The following is a 19,630-nucleotide window of genomic DNA, read 5'->3' on the forward strand; positions in this document are numbered from 1 at the left end:
GTGTGTGTGTGTGTGTGTGTGTGTGTGAGGGATTTAAAAGCACTGCCAGTGCCACCTCACAAACATTCCTGCACTCTGCACATTCCGCTCCTCAAACAACAAGCTGATAGGCTCCATCCCAGACATGTCACTCAACACTACAGTGGGAACAGGGGAGAAGTACAGATATGGAGGGGGGGGGGGCGCGACTGGGAGGGGGGTTAAAGAAAACTACAGTAGCGACAGACGTCAACCACAACGCATGAACAAACCCTTTTCGAGAGCACGAGAAGAGGAATATGTAGCAGGAAAATAAAAAAACAAGCAACAAAAAAAAGAAAGATGTGTGAGAGATAAAGTGAAACTTGGGAGTGTTAGGAACGCAACGACAACTTTTAATCAAGGATCAAAGTAAAGTTGGAAGAGAGAGAAACAGAACAGAGAGAGAGAGAGACCGAGAGATAAAGGAGAGAGAGTGAAGTGAGAGAGACACACACACACACACACAGAGCGAGAGAGGCACAAGAAGCGCAAGAGAGAGAGAGAGCGTGTGTGTGTGTGTGTGTGTGTGAGAGAGCAGTGTAGCCAGCCTGTCTAGACGGCAGTCTGTTTTCAGGAAGCTTCTGAAGCATATAAAACAACATCTGCAGGATGCATTAATCACACTTAGGCACTCTTGCTTTGGGGGCTCCGGGAGACTCAGGGCTGAAATGTATTAGGCCTCTGGAGTTCGTGACAGGGGGATTAACGATAATGCAAAGAAGAGGAAGGAGAGAGAGAAAGGGGGGAAAAGATAAGAGGAGGAGAAGGAAAACATGACCAAGAAGAGGGAAGAGGAAGAGGAAGAAGAGGAATAAGAAGAAGAAAAAAGAGATGACGACGGTAATAAGTTAGAACACTGAAATGCACTGGACTGTTGTCAGAGCTGTACTGGAATTTTCTGAGAGGGACGTGTGTTTCCGTGGCGACCTGCCATGTCCTCTTTGTTGCTCGTTGCCCGGGGTCACTCTTCCTTTTGAAACAAGCTCAACTGATTCCTGTTGTTCTATCGCACCACAAAACAAAACACAACAAAGAAAACACCTGGAACTAGGACCAAAACAAAAACAAAAACAAAACAAGATTGACCCATAAACAATTGGAGACGGTAACCACGAGCAACTGCCATACAGTAACATCCTCTGCTGCTAATTATGAAGTATCAAACAGGGCGCCCGGAGCCGTTTTAGTCTAGATGGTTTTTTTTCCCTCTTAGATTCGGGTGGTCACCTTCCCTTGGGGGGGCCTGGTGCTCACCGAGGTCTCTTTGCCTGACTGCCAGCATCCCTGCAGGGCTGTGTTTGAAGTGTGGCTGACGTAGGCTGGTGAAAGGGGGATTTGCCGTTCGGGTCTTTCATTAGCGGGCTGGTTTTGGGTTCCCGGTGCGTCCTGAGGGAGCCTGACTCTGTCTGCGCCGAAGAGGAGAACTCAGAAGCCCCCCAGAGCCGCACAAAACCCAACAAGATGAAAACAAGGATGCTTTTGACAACCTGCCCAAAAAAGTTACATGAAAAACAACAACGGTTTCTCACCCAGGAAAACTGCACTGACAGCAGGAAGATCAATATAACACAGACAGACAACTCTTAATAACAGGCTGAACACGCCACCTGCAAGCTCTGTCCAAGACCACAGCAGAGACACAGGCCTATGCTACAACACCACTGCAGTCTTATTTAGTGGTGCACTGAACCAAATTAACTATACTATATCATTTAACTATACTACCAACTATACATTCTTTCCAATGAGGCCAATCAATCGAACCAGGGCGGACTCCTTGCACTCAGAAGAACTAGTCTGTCCCTAAATGCTGATCCTGCCAATGGCAGGTTGCCGTTTCAATGCAGCTCCACTTTGGTAGACTACACTAAACAGACCACTGTTTCACACACCATCATGCCTCTACAGGTGCTGCTTCACACCCAGACACACCGCTTGTGCTCAGAACGGGTGGTCTGGTCTGTCCCCTGAACGCCGAACCAACCGGTGGCCTGTGAGCGCGCGGCTGCTGAACAGGACTGCTGGTAGCACACAGGACTACGTGGGGGCACTGCATGGTTACGGTGCACCAAATCCGGCGACGGGCATTCAGCGCCACGAATGGAGAGGCACAACAAAAAGCCTCTCCTCGCCTCGTCTCCGCTGGCCCCTCCTCTCCTCTCCTCTCGAGTGTTGTCTGCGACGGCTGAAGAGGCCCATTAAAGCGAGTCATTGTGTTTCAATGTGTCTGAGTTACCCCCAGTAATAACCTAATTCACATTTTAATTGTGCTGTTTTAGGGGGGCCCCCTTCAGCTGAAGTGGAGGACTGGGGAAAGAATCGGGTGGGGTGGGGGTACGGGGGTACTGGGGTACGGGGAGGGGCGCTGAAGTGGCTTGAGCACCCTCTGCGCTCACACACTGAAGCTTTTGCAGTCTACAATAGCCCCTTCCATCGCAAATTAACATTTAAAGGAGCCGCTGTTCTTATTTTTTTTTGTCCGAGATATGTATTTTTTTTTCCTTCAACAACTTTCTGGAGAGATGAGCCGAGTAGCTGATGATGTCAAACACCCCCTTGAGGGCTCTCCTTTGGAACCGAGAGCCCTTCTACCTCGCAGGAACACTCCGTACTGCAGAAAGCGAGAAGCAACACTAGCAGGATAGATAGATTGATTCATTGTTGGAGATCAATATCAACAACCCAGAGCAGAACAGAAGGATCCTCTGCTTTGATGTATAATGATCTACGCTATTGATAAAACCCCCATTCATTCACCTGCTTCACCTACTATATCCAGAGCCAAGATCAAATGCTGTCCATTCCCTTGTTGAGCTCGGCAGCAGTGGTGACATCCGGGCCAAGCAGGCAGGAGATCGCAGTGTCCTTTCCCTCCGTGAAGAGATTCAGTGCCATGTCTCATCTTACCACCTCTCTCCCACGGAAAGACATGTTAGCAGCTCAGAGTTAGCAGCTCAGATGGCACCACCCCTGCTCCTGTTCTATCTATACACACTCACACATTGAACTCACTGTTTATTCATTTAGTGGATGCTTCAACCCCAGTGTCACTTGAAGTACAGGCAGGGTGGCATTCTTATCTGTAAGTGTGCTCCTGAAAAATTAGACTCATCGTGACCCTGGTGTTGTGAGAGGCCTCCTCCTTTAGCTGAGCTGACACTAAGGCATCTTTTCTTTTAGATAACTCTTCGAACACATCACTGTGTTGATGCTGATTTCAAGACAATGGTGACTGAGGGGAAACATTTTGACATACAGCATACGGTGAAATAGGTGAAAAATGGGCTTTAAATGTGACAATACACAATGTGGATTTGGAGACTGTCAAGGTAGTGGAAAAGTATGGTGTCACTGTCAATCATTTTTGGTTTCTGCAAAATGTTCACACCTTGGATCTCATCCTATCTCCCATCAACACCCCCCGAACCCCCACCACCCATGTCCTCCCCTGCCCCCTGCTCCTTCCTGCTCCGCGCCCACTCTCTCTGGCACCGGCTGGGCACAGCTGCCACGCGGCGTCAGGGGGGCACCACTGGTGCCCGCTGCTCCCACTGACCTACAGCAGTCCGCTGCGCTCGTAAGGAAACTCCCGCTAATACGCCAGACTGAGAACAGTCCTCTCTCTCTCTACCCTCTCTCTCTCCTCTCTCTCTCTCTCCTCTCGGCTCGCCTCGCTTCCCGCTCTTTTCCCACAGAGCGTGAAAAGGCCATGGCATGGGTACAGCCCCTAGCTGCCTGACTTGATAATAAGACCATTGTCTAATGGAATCCCTCTCTCTCTCTCTCACACACACACACACACACACACACACACTCGCTCTTTCTTTCTCTCTCACACGCACACACTCCCTCCCTTGCTTTCTCTATCTGACTCACTCTCTCCCTCTCTCTCACACACACACACACACACACACACTCATGTTATCCATCCCTTTCTCTTTTTCTCTCACTGTCTGAAACTCGGACTTTCCCATAAGGGAGAGAGCAGTCCCACGACAGAGCCGCAGGACAGGCTGGAGCCAGGGAGGGGAGTAAGAGCGATAGAGAGGGCAAAGAAAAACAGAGAGAGGGGAGTGCTCCACATCTGTCCTCCTCAATCACGCGCTCCCAGGCACTAGGTTCTCAACAGAGTGTGACATTACAGGCAGAACCCGAAAATGTGTGTGTGTGTTTGTGTTTCTGTGTGTGTCTAAGCATATTTGTGTGTGTACGTCTCCCTGTGTGTGTGTGTGTGTGTGTGTGTGTGTGTGCCTGCATGTCTCCCTGTGTGAGTTTACGTATGTGTGTGTGTGTGTGTATATGAGTGTGTGTGTGTGTGTGTGTGAGAGAGACAGAGAAAGAGAGAGAGTTGTGTGAGTGTTCTGGGGTGCTGGGCCCATATGATGACATCACAGAAAGGAATGTTTGGGCTCTGGCCCCTGTGGGCTCTCTGGGGGGCCTCTTTAGGACACACTCTTTAGGACACACTCTGTAGGGCACACTCTTTAGGGCACACTCTGTAGGGCACACTCTGTAGGGCACACTCTGTAGGGCACACTCTTTAGGACACACTCTGTAGGACACACTCTTTAGGGCACACTCTGTAGGGCACACTCTGTAGGGCACACTCTTTAGGACACACTCTGTAGGGCACACTCTGTAGGGCACACTCTGTAGGGCACAACAAGATGCTCTGAAGACAGCTAACAACCCCTAGAATGGAGCAGGAAGAGGGACTCAATAAGCAGGCAAAAAAAATTAGGTGCTGACCAACCCAATCAATTTTGGCATTTTTAGGCGTATTTATGGAAATCCCTGTGTGTATGTGAGAGAGAGAGAGAGAAAAAGAGAGAGAGAGAGAGAGGGAAAGCGAGAGAGAGAGAGAGAGAAATGGACAGAGAGGGTGAGAGAGTGTGTGTGTGTGTTTCTATGTGTGTGTGCACATGAGAGAGAGACCGTGTGCGTATGAGAGAGAGAGAGACCGTGTGTGTATGAGAGAGAGAGACCGTGTGTGTATGAGAAAGAGAGAGTTTGTGTGTGTATGAGAGAGACAGAGACCGTGTGCGTATGAGAAAGAGAGAGTTCGTGTGTGTATGAGAGAGAGAGAGTTCGTGTGTGTTTGAGAGAGAGAGAGTTTGTGTGTGTATGAGAGAGAGAGAGTTTGTGTGTGTATGAAAGAGAGAGAGAGTTTGTGTGTGTATAAGAGAGAGAGTTTGTGTGTGTATGAGAGAGAGAGTTTGTGTGTGTATGAGAGAGAGAGAGGCCGTGTGTGTATGAGAGAGAGACCTTGTGCGTATGAGAGAGAGAGAGTTTGTGTGTGTATGAGAGAGAGAGTTTGTGTGTGTATGAGAGAGAGTTTGTGTGTGTATGAGAGAGAGAGAGTTTGTGTGTGTATGAAAGAGAGAGAGAGTTTGTGTGTGTATGAGAGAGAGAGAGTTTGTGCGTGTATGAGAGAGAGAGTTTGTGTGTGTATGAGAGAGAGAGAGTTTGTGTGTGTATGAAAGAGAGAGTTTGTGTGTGTATGAGAGAGAGAGTTTGTGTGTGTATGAGAAAGAGAGAGACCGTGTGCGTATGAGAGAGAGAGAGTCCGTGTGTGTATGAGAGACAGAGACCGTGTGCGTATGAGAAAGAGAGAGTTTGTGTGTGTATGAGAGAGAGAGACCGTGTGTGTATGAGAGAGAGAGAGACCGTGTGTGTATGAGAGAGAGAGACCGTGTGTGTATGAGAGAGAGAGACCTTGTGTGTATGAGAGAGAGAGAGACCGTGTGTGTATGAGAGAGAGAGACCTTGTGTGTATGAGAGAGAGAGACCGTGTGTTTATGAGAGAGAAAGACCGTGTGTGTATGAGAGAGAGAGACCGTGTGTTTATGAGAGAGAGAGACCTTGTGCGTATGAGAAAGAGAGAGACCGTGTGTATGACAGAGAGAGACCTTGTGCATATGAGAGAGAGAGCCCGTGAGAGACCGTGTGCGAATGCCCCTCATTCAGTCCAGGACGCCCGGCTACTATTCAGTTTCAGTAAAAGGCATCTTAGAAGCAGAACTACACGCCATTAACACAGACTACCTCAACACAGTCATCTAAGCGGATGGGAGATCTTCCAGAGCAAAGCTAGCGGATGGGGGATCTTCCAGAGCAAAGCTAGCGGATGGGGGATCTCCCAGAGCAAAGCTACTCGCACTGAATCACTTGTGGCACTTCAGAATAATAATTGGTCCTCCTGCCGCTAAGCTGATAAAGCAGGGATCAGTTCACTAAAAACTAAAGGCCCCGGAGCTCAGTTTCCAAAAAGGGACCTCCATAACTCACACACACACACACACACTAACTCACACACACACACACACACACACACACACACACACACACACACACACACTAACACACACACACACACACACACACACACACACACACACACACACACACACACACACACACACACACACACACACACTAACACACACACACTTCACTGATGTGCTCTCCTGCTTGCCATCACCTTGGACATGCCAGGACAACATGTGTAAAAATGTGTACACATCTTTGTAAGTCGCTTTGGATAAAAGCGTCTGCTAAATGACTAAATGTAAATGTAAATGTAACAGTCCCAGAAACACAGTGTTGCACAGCCCGGGAGCGGAGCGCTGGACAGGGCTGTAGAGGGTTCATCTCCCAGGGCTGGGCTTCACCACAGGGGCTGCAAATTGAGCTGGATGGATTGGGGGTGGATTAAAGTGGTCGGTGGAGACGTTAACCTCGACATGTGTCTGGCTAACCTCTTAGCTTGACTTAAGCAGGATCAAGGCAGCGCGTGCACCTTTGGCCCATTTCCCTGAGCCCTTCGGCAAGGGGTGGATGGGGAGGGTGGGTGGGAGGTTCGGGAGGTTCGGTGGGGTGGGGGGGGGAGTGAGCAAATTGCTACACTGAGGTGTCACTTCCTCTGAGTCACGGTGGGAGGAGCGAGCTGTTTCTGTAGAGAAGAGAAGCGACTTCAAGTTCTCCAGACCTCAGGCTGAAAAACGGGGGTTTTCAATCACGAGCTCTTAGAGCCCCCCTCATCTACGGCTTCACCTGACTGAAATCCAAGTCATTCAAATGCCCTTGATTAGCTCAATCAGGGGGTTCAGCTCCACAAGAGGGACACTGACAAATGTACTCAGGGATTCAGAGCAGATGGAGGCAAGGAGCAGGACTGAGAAGATTTTCACGGCTCGAAAAAAAACACCGCTGGGGACGATGTTTTTGTTTTGAGAGTGGCTCTGTGGTTTGTTCTGAGGAGATATGAGGAGGTTGTTTACGGCGACACAAACGGCATGGTAACGGTGCAAGACCTAGCAGTCTTGCTAACGTAATTAACACATGCTAAATTGGTAATTGGCTGGTGATGAGGGACCTGCCCCTCTGCTCCTGGGTGCCAATTCAACCTCATCAAAATGATTAACTTATTTCAGGCACAACAATGCCGCTGATGCACACACACACACACACACACACACACACACACACACACACACGGAAAACACTCTGTCATACACGGAGACACACACACATGCACACAAACACTCTCTCACACACATACACACAAACACTCTCACACACAGGGACACACAGAAAATCACTACTCTCACACAAATCATTACTGTTTCCAGTTGAGGAAATGATGTGATTACTGAGCAACAGAGTGGTTTCCCACGGGCCACAGAGAACTGACAATGGAAGCGCTGAAGGCATAGGACGCAAAGACGCTCTCCTACACTGAGAATGCACTAAGCCTGTGCTCTCCTACACTGAGAAGGCCAGCTAACAGTCCAGCAGATAGCCGTGCTACCACTTCTCATCAAGGTCTTACCCCTACCTGCCCTGACCTGCGGATGTTTGCCAGCTGGCAACGCAACAGGTGCAATCTGATTGGCCATGACGTCAGCCATTCAGGTCCAACTCGTGTGCAATAAACGTGCCTGCTAAACTTATTTTAATATCAGGCTCTGAACTTTACTACATAACCATGTTCCCATCAGAGAGAACCTCCTGTTGTGGTCACTAATACGATAATTAAATAGTTTTTAATCAAAGACTACAACTAGATAAGGTCCCAAATGTCTACTTGTCAAAAAGTCTGTTTCTAACCTGCCCGACTCATGTACAAAACCTAAAGAACTATGTCTCTAGGACAAGGCATTTGTGTATGACTGTGGCTGTATAATCTCACACAGTAACCTGCACACATAGCATGCCTGGGTAAGGGTAATTCTTCAATTGTGCTTGTGTCGTCAACCTTCAAAAATATATAAACCTCCCCTTCAGACACACACACACACACACCACACACACACACACACACACACACACACACCGCCTCCTCCTTACACAGCCAATTCCTGTTCCTGCGGCCATCTTTAAAAAAGGCGTGTGATTGGCTGGTGCTGTGGGGATTATGGAAGCAGCTTGCTTTCTAAAGTGAGGACACTGCATTATTTCCAGATTTGTCCGTCTCGTCTGTTTCGGGCCAAGTCAGCAGAAAAGCGCTGCCACACCGCCCCGCGCCCCGTGCCCCTCGGCCCGCGGCCCGTTAAGAACATATAGGCTGGCTGAGTTCCACTGAGGAGTGAAGAGAGCTGAGCGGCCAATCAGCTGCTGCAAAACGAACTCGCTGTGTGAGCACGCTGTGACAGGCACAAATCAAATAAAAAAAGAAACACGGCGTTATTTTTAGACACCAAAATGTTTCACGTCATCAGCCTGAACCACAAGCAAAACATAAAATAAAGACAGACGCCTTACGTAAAAGCACAAACTTGTCCCATTTTACACAGCTCAGTAAGCCTCCAGTGCCCGAGTGATGACTAGGCGGGAGAGAAGTCCTACCCAGCGTTCCTGAACGCGGGCCTTTGGACAGCGACAGCCTCACCGCCGGCTGGGCGTGCATGTACTGTCAGTGGCCACTACGTCCCTGCAGACCCACCACTGCCACTGGGGCCTGGCCACTCTGAATAGTAACAGACTGGGGGGGGGGTCGGTCACTACTGCTGGCCAATGGATTCACATCATGTAACCCAGTGCAGACTGTAGACAGGGAAGCAAACAAAGACCTATGATGATGCTTAGCAAAAGGGCGATATCAGTAGTTATAAGTTAATTCATTAATTATAACCATTGCAGTCTGATGTAGTCAGTGTTTGTTTTCACACTGGGGTAATGTTTTGCTGGGATGTACTTCTTGTCTACGCGAAAGGGAGATGAAAGAGGGGGGGGGGGGGGTTACTGAAAGCATCAAAGGTCACCACGAGACAAGATGTGTCCTTCTCCTGCAGCTTGACATAACAATGTCACAACAAACTAGGGTGAAAACACCAACTCCCAGAGCATCCTCGCTCTGAGGACAAGCCCGCAAATGTAGTGCTTATGCTGCTTAAAACACGTGCTTATGCAACCAATATGACGAAAACTGTAACAGTGCAACGAAGTGAGTCGCAACATGTAGCACAGGGCCAGTTGAAAACTGTAATGCCTGAGCTTTGTGAGGGTTGATTATGCATGTGTGTGTGTGTGTGTGTGTGTGTGTGTGTGTGTGTGTGTGTGTGTGTGTGTGTAGTCAGCTGCTGTTCTGGGACGTCATTCCAGCGCTGGGGATAGAGCTTAATTATGCATTATGGGAACATGTCAATACAATAGCATTGTGCATACATATAATTCCCTCACTAAAGTGGACTTTAAATACCACTGTTCCTTTCAATCATATAATCGGATTCTGTGGTGCCCGCAGGGTAGTAAGCTAATAGTGAAATCCTTGCGTAAATTAATATAGTAGGCTATCTCTGCTCTCTACTGCTGTCAGATAGTACAGATCATAAGTGTTTCATTTTTAAAAATATGAAGTACTGTTGCATTTCATGGCATAATAATTACAGTACTTCAGTTACGTAATCCAGAGTGAGTGGCATCGTCTGAACGGCCAAAGAGTTGCCCTCGGCCAATGCACTGAGGATTACCTCACAGTGTTAGGCTGTTTTCACACTTGGTCCATTTTGCTGGTCCAAACTTGAGTGTTTATCCCCCCTCCCCCTGCTGGCCTCTTTTCACCTTACATCATTTTGTTGCAAACCACGGTCCATTTATCTCATCAAAACATAAGCAACGTGCAGCTTTTATTTACCAGTGTCGCTAGGCAACAAAAGAGGAAAAATGGAAAGTCGCGCTCTGTTTGTTTTTTCTTCATCTTTTGGTTAATTTGGTCATTTTCACTCTGACACAAATTATGCAAGCTGCTCGGATAAGGAGGTTTTTTTGCAGAGAAATGTGAATTTGAATGTACAGCTTTGCTTGCAGAGCATACATGCATACCCTCAAGCATGATTAGCCATATAACACTCCTCTAGGCACCATTTGTAAGACTGTTAGTGTTTTAGTAGAAATGGCACAGATTACGGACATGAAACTACATTTAGTGCACTGAGTACTGTTGCCACAGACACATTTTCCATATGGTTTATTCCCATCCCGCAGCAATAGGGACCATGGTGATTGTCAGTGGAGAGGGTACAGTAAGAGCGTAGTGTGACCCTGAGTTAACGTGGGGGCAATAGGGCCCTCCCTCAGCGCGGGCACCTCCAGTCGCTGGCGCTCCAAAGTGGGCGCCTCACGCAGCCCAATGGGCACGCCTCCATGACGTCCCTAGGTTCAGTAAGTAAACTTTGTGACAACATAGGTTGATTAAGAGTAAAAGTGAGGTAGCACATTCTTATCCGAAACCACTGACATTGACTGGGAATTGACCCAGGCCCTAGCAATAGCAACTTCACTTTAAAAAATTGCAGGTTAATACATAATTTCACATTTAACGGCGATGTGGGGACATTTGGATTCATCAGTGGTAATAAATAGTGTTTACTTCCTGGTTTTAGATCGGATAGCTTTCACACCAAATACGAACCGCACTGGAGTTCAAGTCCAGCTTCCACAACAACAAAACGAACATGGCTCAAGCGCACCAAAAGCTCTAGTGTGAAAGCACTGAGGTGGCCAACGCTCAGGCTGACTTCACATTTGGTCCGTTTTGCTGGTCTGAATTCGAGGGGGATTATTCCCCCACCCCAGCTGGACTCCATTCACATTACATTATTTGGTTGCAAAGTATGGGCCCTAGATGTCATCAACACGTAAGCAACGTGCAGCTTGTATTTACAAAGGTCACTAGGCAACGACGCAAACTAAGGAAGGAAAAGTGGAAAGCTGCATTCTGTTTGTTTTGCTTCATTTGGTAATTTTCGCTCTACCACAACTGATGCGGGACGCAAGCAGCGTTTTTTTGCGGGCGCAGGCGACAATGCGAGATACATTTGCAGCTTTACTTGCAGAGCATACATGCATACCCTCAAGCATGATTTGCCATGTAACGTTAGCCCCCAAGTCACGTTTTTTAAGACTGTTAACGTGTTGGAAAACGGCATGTTAATAAATAATGTCGCATTTAATGCTGATGTGGGAGAACTTGGATCCGTAAGTGGTTATACATAGAGTTCACTTCCTGGTCTTAGATCGGATAGCTTCAGACCAAATACTAACCTCACTAGAGTTCAGTTGAAGCGTACAATAGACCATCGTTTTTTGAGGACTCCGGTATAGTCCCTTGGTGCGCACCCGAGTTAGGAAAACAGCTTTCACATCACGAACCGAACAAACGGCACAAGTGGACACCGGTCCACAACAAATGCTCTACTGAGAAAGCACCCTCACAGAACATAATGGTCAGATTTTACAAATTAAAGCATAGAAACCACCCGTGATATGCGAGGCTTGCTTACATACTGGGTTTGCGGTGTGACCAGCTCATTTGGATAAACGCCACACAATCCGCTTAGTTCAACAACCAATCTTCGACCAATCTTCCATCATGTGAACTGTAAATATGAGCTTAATATGTAGCTAGATGTGGATGATGGTGATGGGGTGGGGGTATATATGCCTGGCTCAGCTGTAAACCATTCACACTCTATACTTGACGGCAAATAGCCGACAAAAGCCTGCTTCTCTGAAAGCCAGATCGATGAGTTTATTTACATATTTCCACCCACCTGAGGAACAGGAGATGAGAAAAACGGCGAATGCCAATTTTGTAGCTGCTCCCATTTTTCGCTCCCCGGTCGACCCCTCAGATAAAATCCTTACAGTCACGTCAGGTTGATGATCTTGTCCTTGCTCAGAAGAAAAATATTTTCAGTCGCCGTCGCTTTACATGGATGACCGTTTCAAAAACCGTTGAAATATCCAGCTCTTCTGGTGATCTGTTGTTTAAATGAACGCCAAGACTGGCTGATAATGGCCATACGGCGCGTGTCGAATTATAGATAATATCGAAACAGGCCCTCTCGATGATACGATGCTTACAGTACTGTATGGGACAACCATGTCACTGCGCACCGCGGCTATCGTGAAAAAGAAACACAATACAAAGTCGAAGCTATTGCCGGTATCCAAAGTGGAAATATCGGTAATGAGGGTATATGTTGGTATTGCATAGGTCTTTTTTAATTACATGTCCCCATTCAACGATGTTACTGTCCGCTTACTGCAGCCTTCTGTTACGCGTAGACGCACGCTAGCTACGAGCGGACCCACGGCTGGCTGTCCGTTCATTTATGTGGGTCCATATCTTCGCTAGTGATGAGAGAATAAAACAAAAAGCTCGTTTTGTCTTTTGTCTCTCTCCTATGTGAGAAAACGTATTCCCATAGGCCAATCTGTTTCAAAAGGTCTGTTGAGCAGTTATTCCCAGTTGAGAAAACACGATGCAATAACACGAGTCACTCAGTCCGAGGTCCCTGCATGCATGAAGTTCTTTATCTTGACAGGCAGCTCCATAACTCGGCTCTCAATGAATGAAGATATGACAACGCACAGACTACACGGTTTATGGTTAGATTAATAATTATCTCAAATAATGAATTGGTTCTGATTCATTCCTTTTCGTTAAATCCATTAACTTGCAACTGTGCAAAACGTGTAACGTTAAATGCTCCTGAAAGCAATGCATACAGAATGGCCCGAGCAAATGACAGGATAGCCAAGCGATCCTACTTCAACGTTATGAATTCCAGAGTGTTTCTCTCATGACAGCTGAATTTGCCTTCCTGACAGGAGCACTGCCCGACTTCACCGATTCGCCGAAGAAGTGATAGTTATATAGCAGACTAGTGGTAGGTAGTTAGCCAGTGAGCTAGCTTGCGAAGAGAGGTTGTCGTTGCTCATCCAGCTTGGCAGGTCCCAATTTGGTTGTCAAGTCCAAAACAGTCTTTTCCAAATGCACTCTACCGTGGGACACCGTGAGTTCAAACGAACAGCTGACGGCTACTGACGATTCGTTTAGACGTTTGATAGCGCCTCGCTGCCAACTTGCTGCTGTCCTGTCGTGAGTCTCCTTGAACAGCAATGGCAACAACACTTGTTTCCAGCAGTATCCTCCTCATTCAGCGCATAGCCTGGATTCAAGATGGCGTCAAGCACGGATTGTTTTTTTTTCCTCTTGCTCCTCCTCTCCGTTCCCCCATCCACGTTGCCTGTAAGGCGAATAAAAATTGACTGACACTACATCACGTCAAATCGAAAGAGAGGGAAACCACACCAGAACACTGCGAGTATGGCGATTTGCCCAATCCTAGATCAGAATTCCTGTTCGTTTAATATTAAAGCACCTGTGGCCTACCTAGTGATTGACCAATTGTATGCGCTATGGTCGTTCACGATTTAACTCATGCACATTTAAAAGTAGTGACAAATGAGAATTGTTTGTATAATGAAGAGATGCAACTGAAATATGAATTTATATAATTTCTATGATGGTGCAGCTGAGAGCTATCTTGTGTGAGTGAAATACTGCTGGCATGCAAAGCAGTGGTGACAATTAGGCCATGGACGGCTTCTGTAAGCAGGCTATCAAATCCAGAGAAATGATGCAGCCTACACAATCCTGTGTTATGGTAATAACTATGTTACATAACTTTTTAAGACATAGGCCTACAGAAGGAGACATCAGCATACCTGTCAAAAAAACAAACGGTTGTTGTGAAGATCATCGCAGCTTTATCTTTGGCACCTGAAATGACCTGAAAATACGAACCAAATATAAGAAAGGAAATTGGTAACTGCAGACACTCACGTGTCCTTCTTGATGTTATGAAGAGGTGAGTAATTGTTGTGGAAATGATCAGTGGTGTGTATTTATAGCAACTCTAAAAAAAAAAAAAAAAAAGGTTTTAAACCTTATCACTCCATCATGATGCACAGTAGTAAAATATTGATGTATTGAAGAAGATCAATTTTGAGGCATAGCAAATACACAGAAGCAACAAGACCCCAACTACTGACAACCTTGTTATTTTGCTCTTTAGGCTGATGCTCTACTGTCTGTGCAGGGCTGAATTTAGAGCCTCTCAGACTAATGCAGCTTAAAATGCCCAACCTCAGAATAGCCTATACATTTCAAATAAGTCTAAAAAAGCATTCTCAAAAGAAACTATGCTCTCTCTCTCTCTCTCTCTCTCTCGCTCTGTCTCTCGCTCTTCATCTCTCTCTCTCTCTCTCTCTCTCTCTCTCTCTGGTTTAGCTCTTCTCGTAAGCTCTGATTGCATCGCCTTGTAAATATCAGCACACCATTTTTTTTTTTGTTTGTTCTCAGATGGACATGCCATGGAATGAATCCCCTGTAATCGCCAAAACAGGAGTCGTTTTCACATAATTGCATGTATGTGGATGATAGGGTTACAATACTCAGTGACCAAAGGACCACTTGGTGCATGTGTAATTGGCTTTGTTTGAAAAAAAAAAAAAAGAGGCAGGGTATCATTGCCAGCCGGTGAATAATTGAAATGGGACTGGTGACCTCAGTGGATGTGGCTCCAGTGAACATCATTAGAGGGCCAGCATTGGCTTTACATGGACCTCCCATGTCTTCTGATGGGGGGGGGGGGGGTGAGTGGCGAGTGGCTAAGGTCAGTAACTGAGACCCTGATCCTAAATGGGGGCCATTTTAATGTTCCCTGTATTTCATGTTCCCTGTATTTTAAGAAGTTTTCCAATGCTAGGCGCAGACATTTTCAAGCTTGAGAGAAACTTGGACAGAAGAGCAAAGAGGAATACTAAAACAACCTTCCGAGTCATCGTGGCAAGTGGAAGTTTATTTATTTATTTGCACGTGGCTGTCTCCTCTGGGCCTCCTGGAAGGACCACGGAGCACGGCTCACAAGGTCTGTGGGGTTAAATTGTTCGCACTTCATTTTGACAGATGAGGGTGTGATTAATAGGCCTGGCCAAACACCACGGCACAACCTCTCAGCCCCACAAAAGCCTGTGCCTGCACAAAGGGTCATACACATACAGGGGCTCTTTATGGTCATACACATACAGGGGGATCTCAGTATGAGGTGCAGTGGCTCTCGGGCCTAAGACGTTTGGAATGTTTTGTTGTCAACAGTGATTTGTCACAGGGTTGTTATTTTTTTCTGTAGAGCTATGCTGGTGTTGTCATACCCATGAAAATGGAAATACGCCCCCCCCCCCCCCCCCCCCATCTCTCCCCCAAGCCTCCACCCCCACGGGTCAGACTTCTGAAGGATACTATTATAAATCCTGTAGCTGGGCAAAGTAGTTTTTCGTGGATTATGTCGCCAAAGGTAAAGCTGTGAGTTATGAGTTCAAACCGAACGCCAAAGATGATGATGATGCACTGTTTGCTGTTCCATAATAAATCTGCACACTTGGCTAACACATCTTTGACGGATTAGCTTGCAGAATAATCAACCTATTGTTATACCCCAGGCTGTGAAAAGACGGAGCCTGATCAGGTTTTAAAATACAGTGCGAAGAGCAAACCTGTTTCCAAGGCCAGTGTTATAACAAGTGCAACCTGTAAATATCAGTCTCTCCCCCGTTCAGTAGTCAGGGGATTGTATATGCAGCTATTTTGGAATTCCCCTGGATAGATTATGTGAAGCCAATCACACACTGCATTTGGTATAAGAGCAAAATTGAGGTACTTGACTCTGAGAAGACTCGTTTCTGCAGGTGTTACGAAATCATTCCTTTCATGTGGCAGATTGGAAAACAGCACTCAACACATCAGCTCAACACACACTGAATGTGATGAGCACTCCGCTTTAAAATTCACTCTGCACTTTCACGGGCACCCAAAAAGCTCAGCTCTGTCGGTGAAGTGGGTGCTCGTGTCTCAGTCATACTTCAACACATGTGACTGTGTGTGTGTGTGTGTGTGTGTGTGTGTGTGTGTGCAACGAGAGGACGTGGCCCTCTGACCTTGTCACTTGAGACAAATGTCGTCCTACCTCCTGCTCATTGTTCATTTCTCTACAAACAACCAACCCCCTGAGAGAAAGAGAGAGCGAGAGAGAGAGAGAGAAGCCTTTACAAGTGACCTGACATTTACTCAGGGGTTGGGTTAAACATTTCTGTTTGGCAGTCCCATTAATTAAATTTTAGTCAATGATCTGAGAGTGCTGGGGATTATTGAGATGGATTTAAAATCGCGGGTAGCCTCCTGTCGGCAGATGCCAGGAGGTAGGAGGTAGGGTTGGGGTGGGGGGAGTTGTCCGTGTTGGAATGTTGTCACTTGAGGTTAATATTTGTCCTTGAGAGTATAAACATGTTGGGACTTTTTTGTCTTTGTCGGCTCTCTGACTAATGTACCTTTGCACTATTTTCATGGTCCGATTTTCTCATTTATTTTGGTTTGAATTGAATTGAGTTTGTAGGTTTGAGCTTGCATTTGGAAATGCATCATATTGTACACCCAAATAACAGCCTACGAGTGAAAAAAAAAAAATTCTTTCAGTAGTATTCTTGCCATTTTGTAAATTAAATAAATTAAATTGTAAATACAGACACAGAGATAAGACATTGCAAGCATGTTTTCAAAGTATCATGGGAACATGCAAGCTCATGATAAACCAGCTACTGCATGACAGCTGGGCTTCTAAGCGGACTTGAACTGAGCATGGCATCAGATTCACTGCTGCTTTGAAGTTAAGGTAAGAGGTGACATGGATTATACATTTAACCTGGTTAACACTGATGATCTTTGAGCTTATCAGGCACTGCCTGGAAAACTGTGCACAGAGAACAGTGCAAAAGTTATAAAGGGGCATGTTCTCTTCCCCGCCCGCAGGGGTGGGGGTGGGGGGTGTTAGAGATTGGCCACAGCATGTTTGTTCCTTTCTGCAAAGCGTGTGCTCTGTGCTATTCAGCCAATTCTGATGTATTTAATTTATTACCTGCGCTGATTTATCTAGCACCTGTTTGGCCCTGGGCTGCCTCACCTCTTCTGAAGCTCGACATGACAAGGCTGAGAGAGATCAGGTTCAACATGACGGCTCAGTGGCTTGGAGTGGGGCTGTGGTCTAGGCGGCAGGAGCCGGTAGGAAGCAGCTACTGGCCTCAGAGGCATTCTAAAGCACATTAAAGGTGCAGTCCATGACTCCAGTGCACTTTTGTTTTTGTCACGGTCCTTGAGCAGATCAGATAAGCTGTTGGTTGTTGGTGGGTTGTATCAAATTAGATACATGTTGACTTTGCTAAAAGCCTTGTGCCAGAAGTGCTGTTAGACTCAGAAAGTGTTGTTTTAAGGTGGTTTAAAGTGCCAAGTCCAATTCCAGCCAAACACATTGCTTCAGGAGTTCGGAAGGGGGGGGTAATTTGATTGGCTGTTGAGCGTAAATATGAACAACTTTCACCAGAATCACAGACTGTGCCTTTAACCTATTCTCCTCAGCTCCTGTCACTGAGCTGGGAGGGTGCAACATGCGCACCTTGTTGAGAGCTTGGCACTGAAGCCCCTGGGACCGGTGAAATGTGCTTCACCGCGAGTCAGTACATGGTGTTCCTTATTGTCCTGTGTATTGTACGGTGTGAGTTTTTTGGCTTTGTGTTTATTGAATGGCTATTGTCTGGACAAGAGAGGGCCCTGTGGAGTGTCTGCGCTCCTATTCCTCCTGATGTAGAGAACACTGAACAAGTGCAATCTGGGATGGCAATGGACCTCCACTGGAAGCTTACATTTCTCATTGCAATATGCAGTCGCAATCATAGCGGCAGAAAGCAAACCGGCAACAACAAACATTGAGCACTTAGCCATTTTGTGATTTGACCTCATTCTGAAAGCAATCATCATTTACCTACTCGCAATTCTAATTTCCATGAAATTTCTATTTCCAATAAAAGCATTTAAAAGTAATGATGCTACTACAGTATTACCTTGCACCTGCAGCATGGATAATTAAGTTACAAACCTCTTGTCCTTTACACATACACACTGTACCCAAAGTCACCATGTAGGCTCAGTCTATTAATGAACAAAGCTGCATTACCTGAAGGGAAAACAATTTGCAATATCGACCTGAAGTGTCTTAACAGTTCAAAAGTGGAATATGCAAAGCATATAAAACAACATATAAAACAGAGATAATTGCTCGTTAGTGGCATTACTGGAATCAAATGAAACAGTTTTTCTCATCATTTAATTTAAAATCTACAGGGCTGCAGTTTGTGCTTAGTGCAACCAAATGTGCTTGGGAAATCTGAAACATTCCAAGAATGCCACGCTTAACTTCAAGCTCACTATTTTTCCCCCAAAGACTGTTTGTTGTTCTTTGCAGAAGCACCCCCCCCCCTCCTCCTCCCCCCACCAGGAGAGCTGGGCAGCTCTTAAGGCTCTGTCAGGGTGACTGACGTGTGCATGGTGGGAGCCGTCCCAGCTCATGTGAACCACCGCTGACAGCCTGAGAGTTATGCCCAGGCTTTTTTCTGACAGGTCCCTGTAACGGAGCCCTGCAGAAACCGGTTGGGTCTGTCAACTGCACTCATTTGCACTGAGCGAGGCCAGCACAGGGCAGCGGAGGAGTCATCGAGGGCAAGAGCGGAGGGATCAGGGAGGGGTTAGGTTCGGAGGGAGGGTGAGAGGGTGAGAGGGTGAGAGAGATGGTCGGGGCACAGGCAAGTTAAAGGTACAGTCCTTGATTGTAATCCATTACACTCTTCATTGAATTCAGCTGAATTCTTATCACAGTCCTGTACCTTTCCATCCAGGGTGAGCGCTCAAAAAGAATACTAGCTCTGTAAACAGGAAACAACCGAAGTGGCTCGGATCAAGCCAAACACTAATCCAGCCAATCAACATGTTGCTTCAAGAGCACGGAAGGGAACGTTGTAATTTGATTTGCTGTTAAGCTCATCAACCTTACACTAAAATTGAGGACATTATATTTAACACACACGCACACACACTATTTCCTCTGGTCAGTGGATTACCTAACCAAAGCCATAGGGAAGGGTGATTGCTCTGCAGTTTTAGATTTCGCTGACACATTGAGAGCTGACTGGCTGATTGTACTTCCAACAGGGGCAGATATCCTCTTAAAGTTTCCCAGATTGATGTTCAGGAGGTCCATATTGCTTCTGTTGATTAGCTTCCTCCTGTTTGGAATAATAACCAGTCTCTTGAGCCAACTGGGCCAGCGGCCAGGCCCAGGCAGCTTGGCAGGGCAGTGACAGAGTCATGCCACATGGATAAACTTCTCCTGCTGTGTGTCACTTATTGCAGAAATTCAATTGGCAGATCTGCCTG

The 19,630-nt window shown here is 46.6% G+C and overlaps 1 protein-coding gene across 1 annotated transcript in view; it reads right to left on the reverse strand.

The window, feature by feature from the left end:
• Window positions 1-13,530, reverse strand: part of acvr2ab (activin A receptor type 2Ab) — a 60,855-nt gene extending 47,325 nt beyond the window's left edge. Inside the window, exon 1 of the mRNA XM_042702947.1 lies at window positions 12,075-13,530. Coding sequence (XP_042558881.1) covers window positions 12,075-12,129 — 55 coding nt within the window. The 5' untranslated portion in view covers window positions 12,130-13,530. The remainder of the gene's footprint in view (window positions 1-12,074) is intronic.
• Between the last annotated feature and the right edge of the window lie 6,100 nt (window positions 13,531-19,630).

Source organism: Clupea harengus, chromosome 21, assembly GCF_900700415.2.
Source record: "Clupea harengus chromosome 21, Ch_v2.0.2, whole genome shotgun sequence".
In the NCBI taxonomy this organism is placed as follows: domain Eukaryota; kingdom Metazoa; phylum Chordata; class Actinopteri; order Clupeiformes; family Clupeidae; genus Clupea; species Clupea harengus.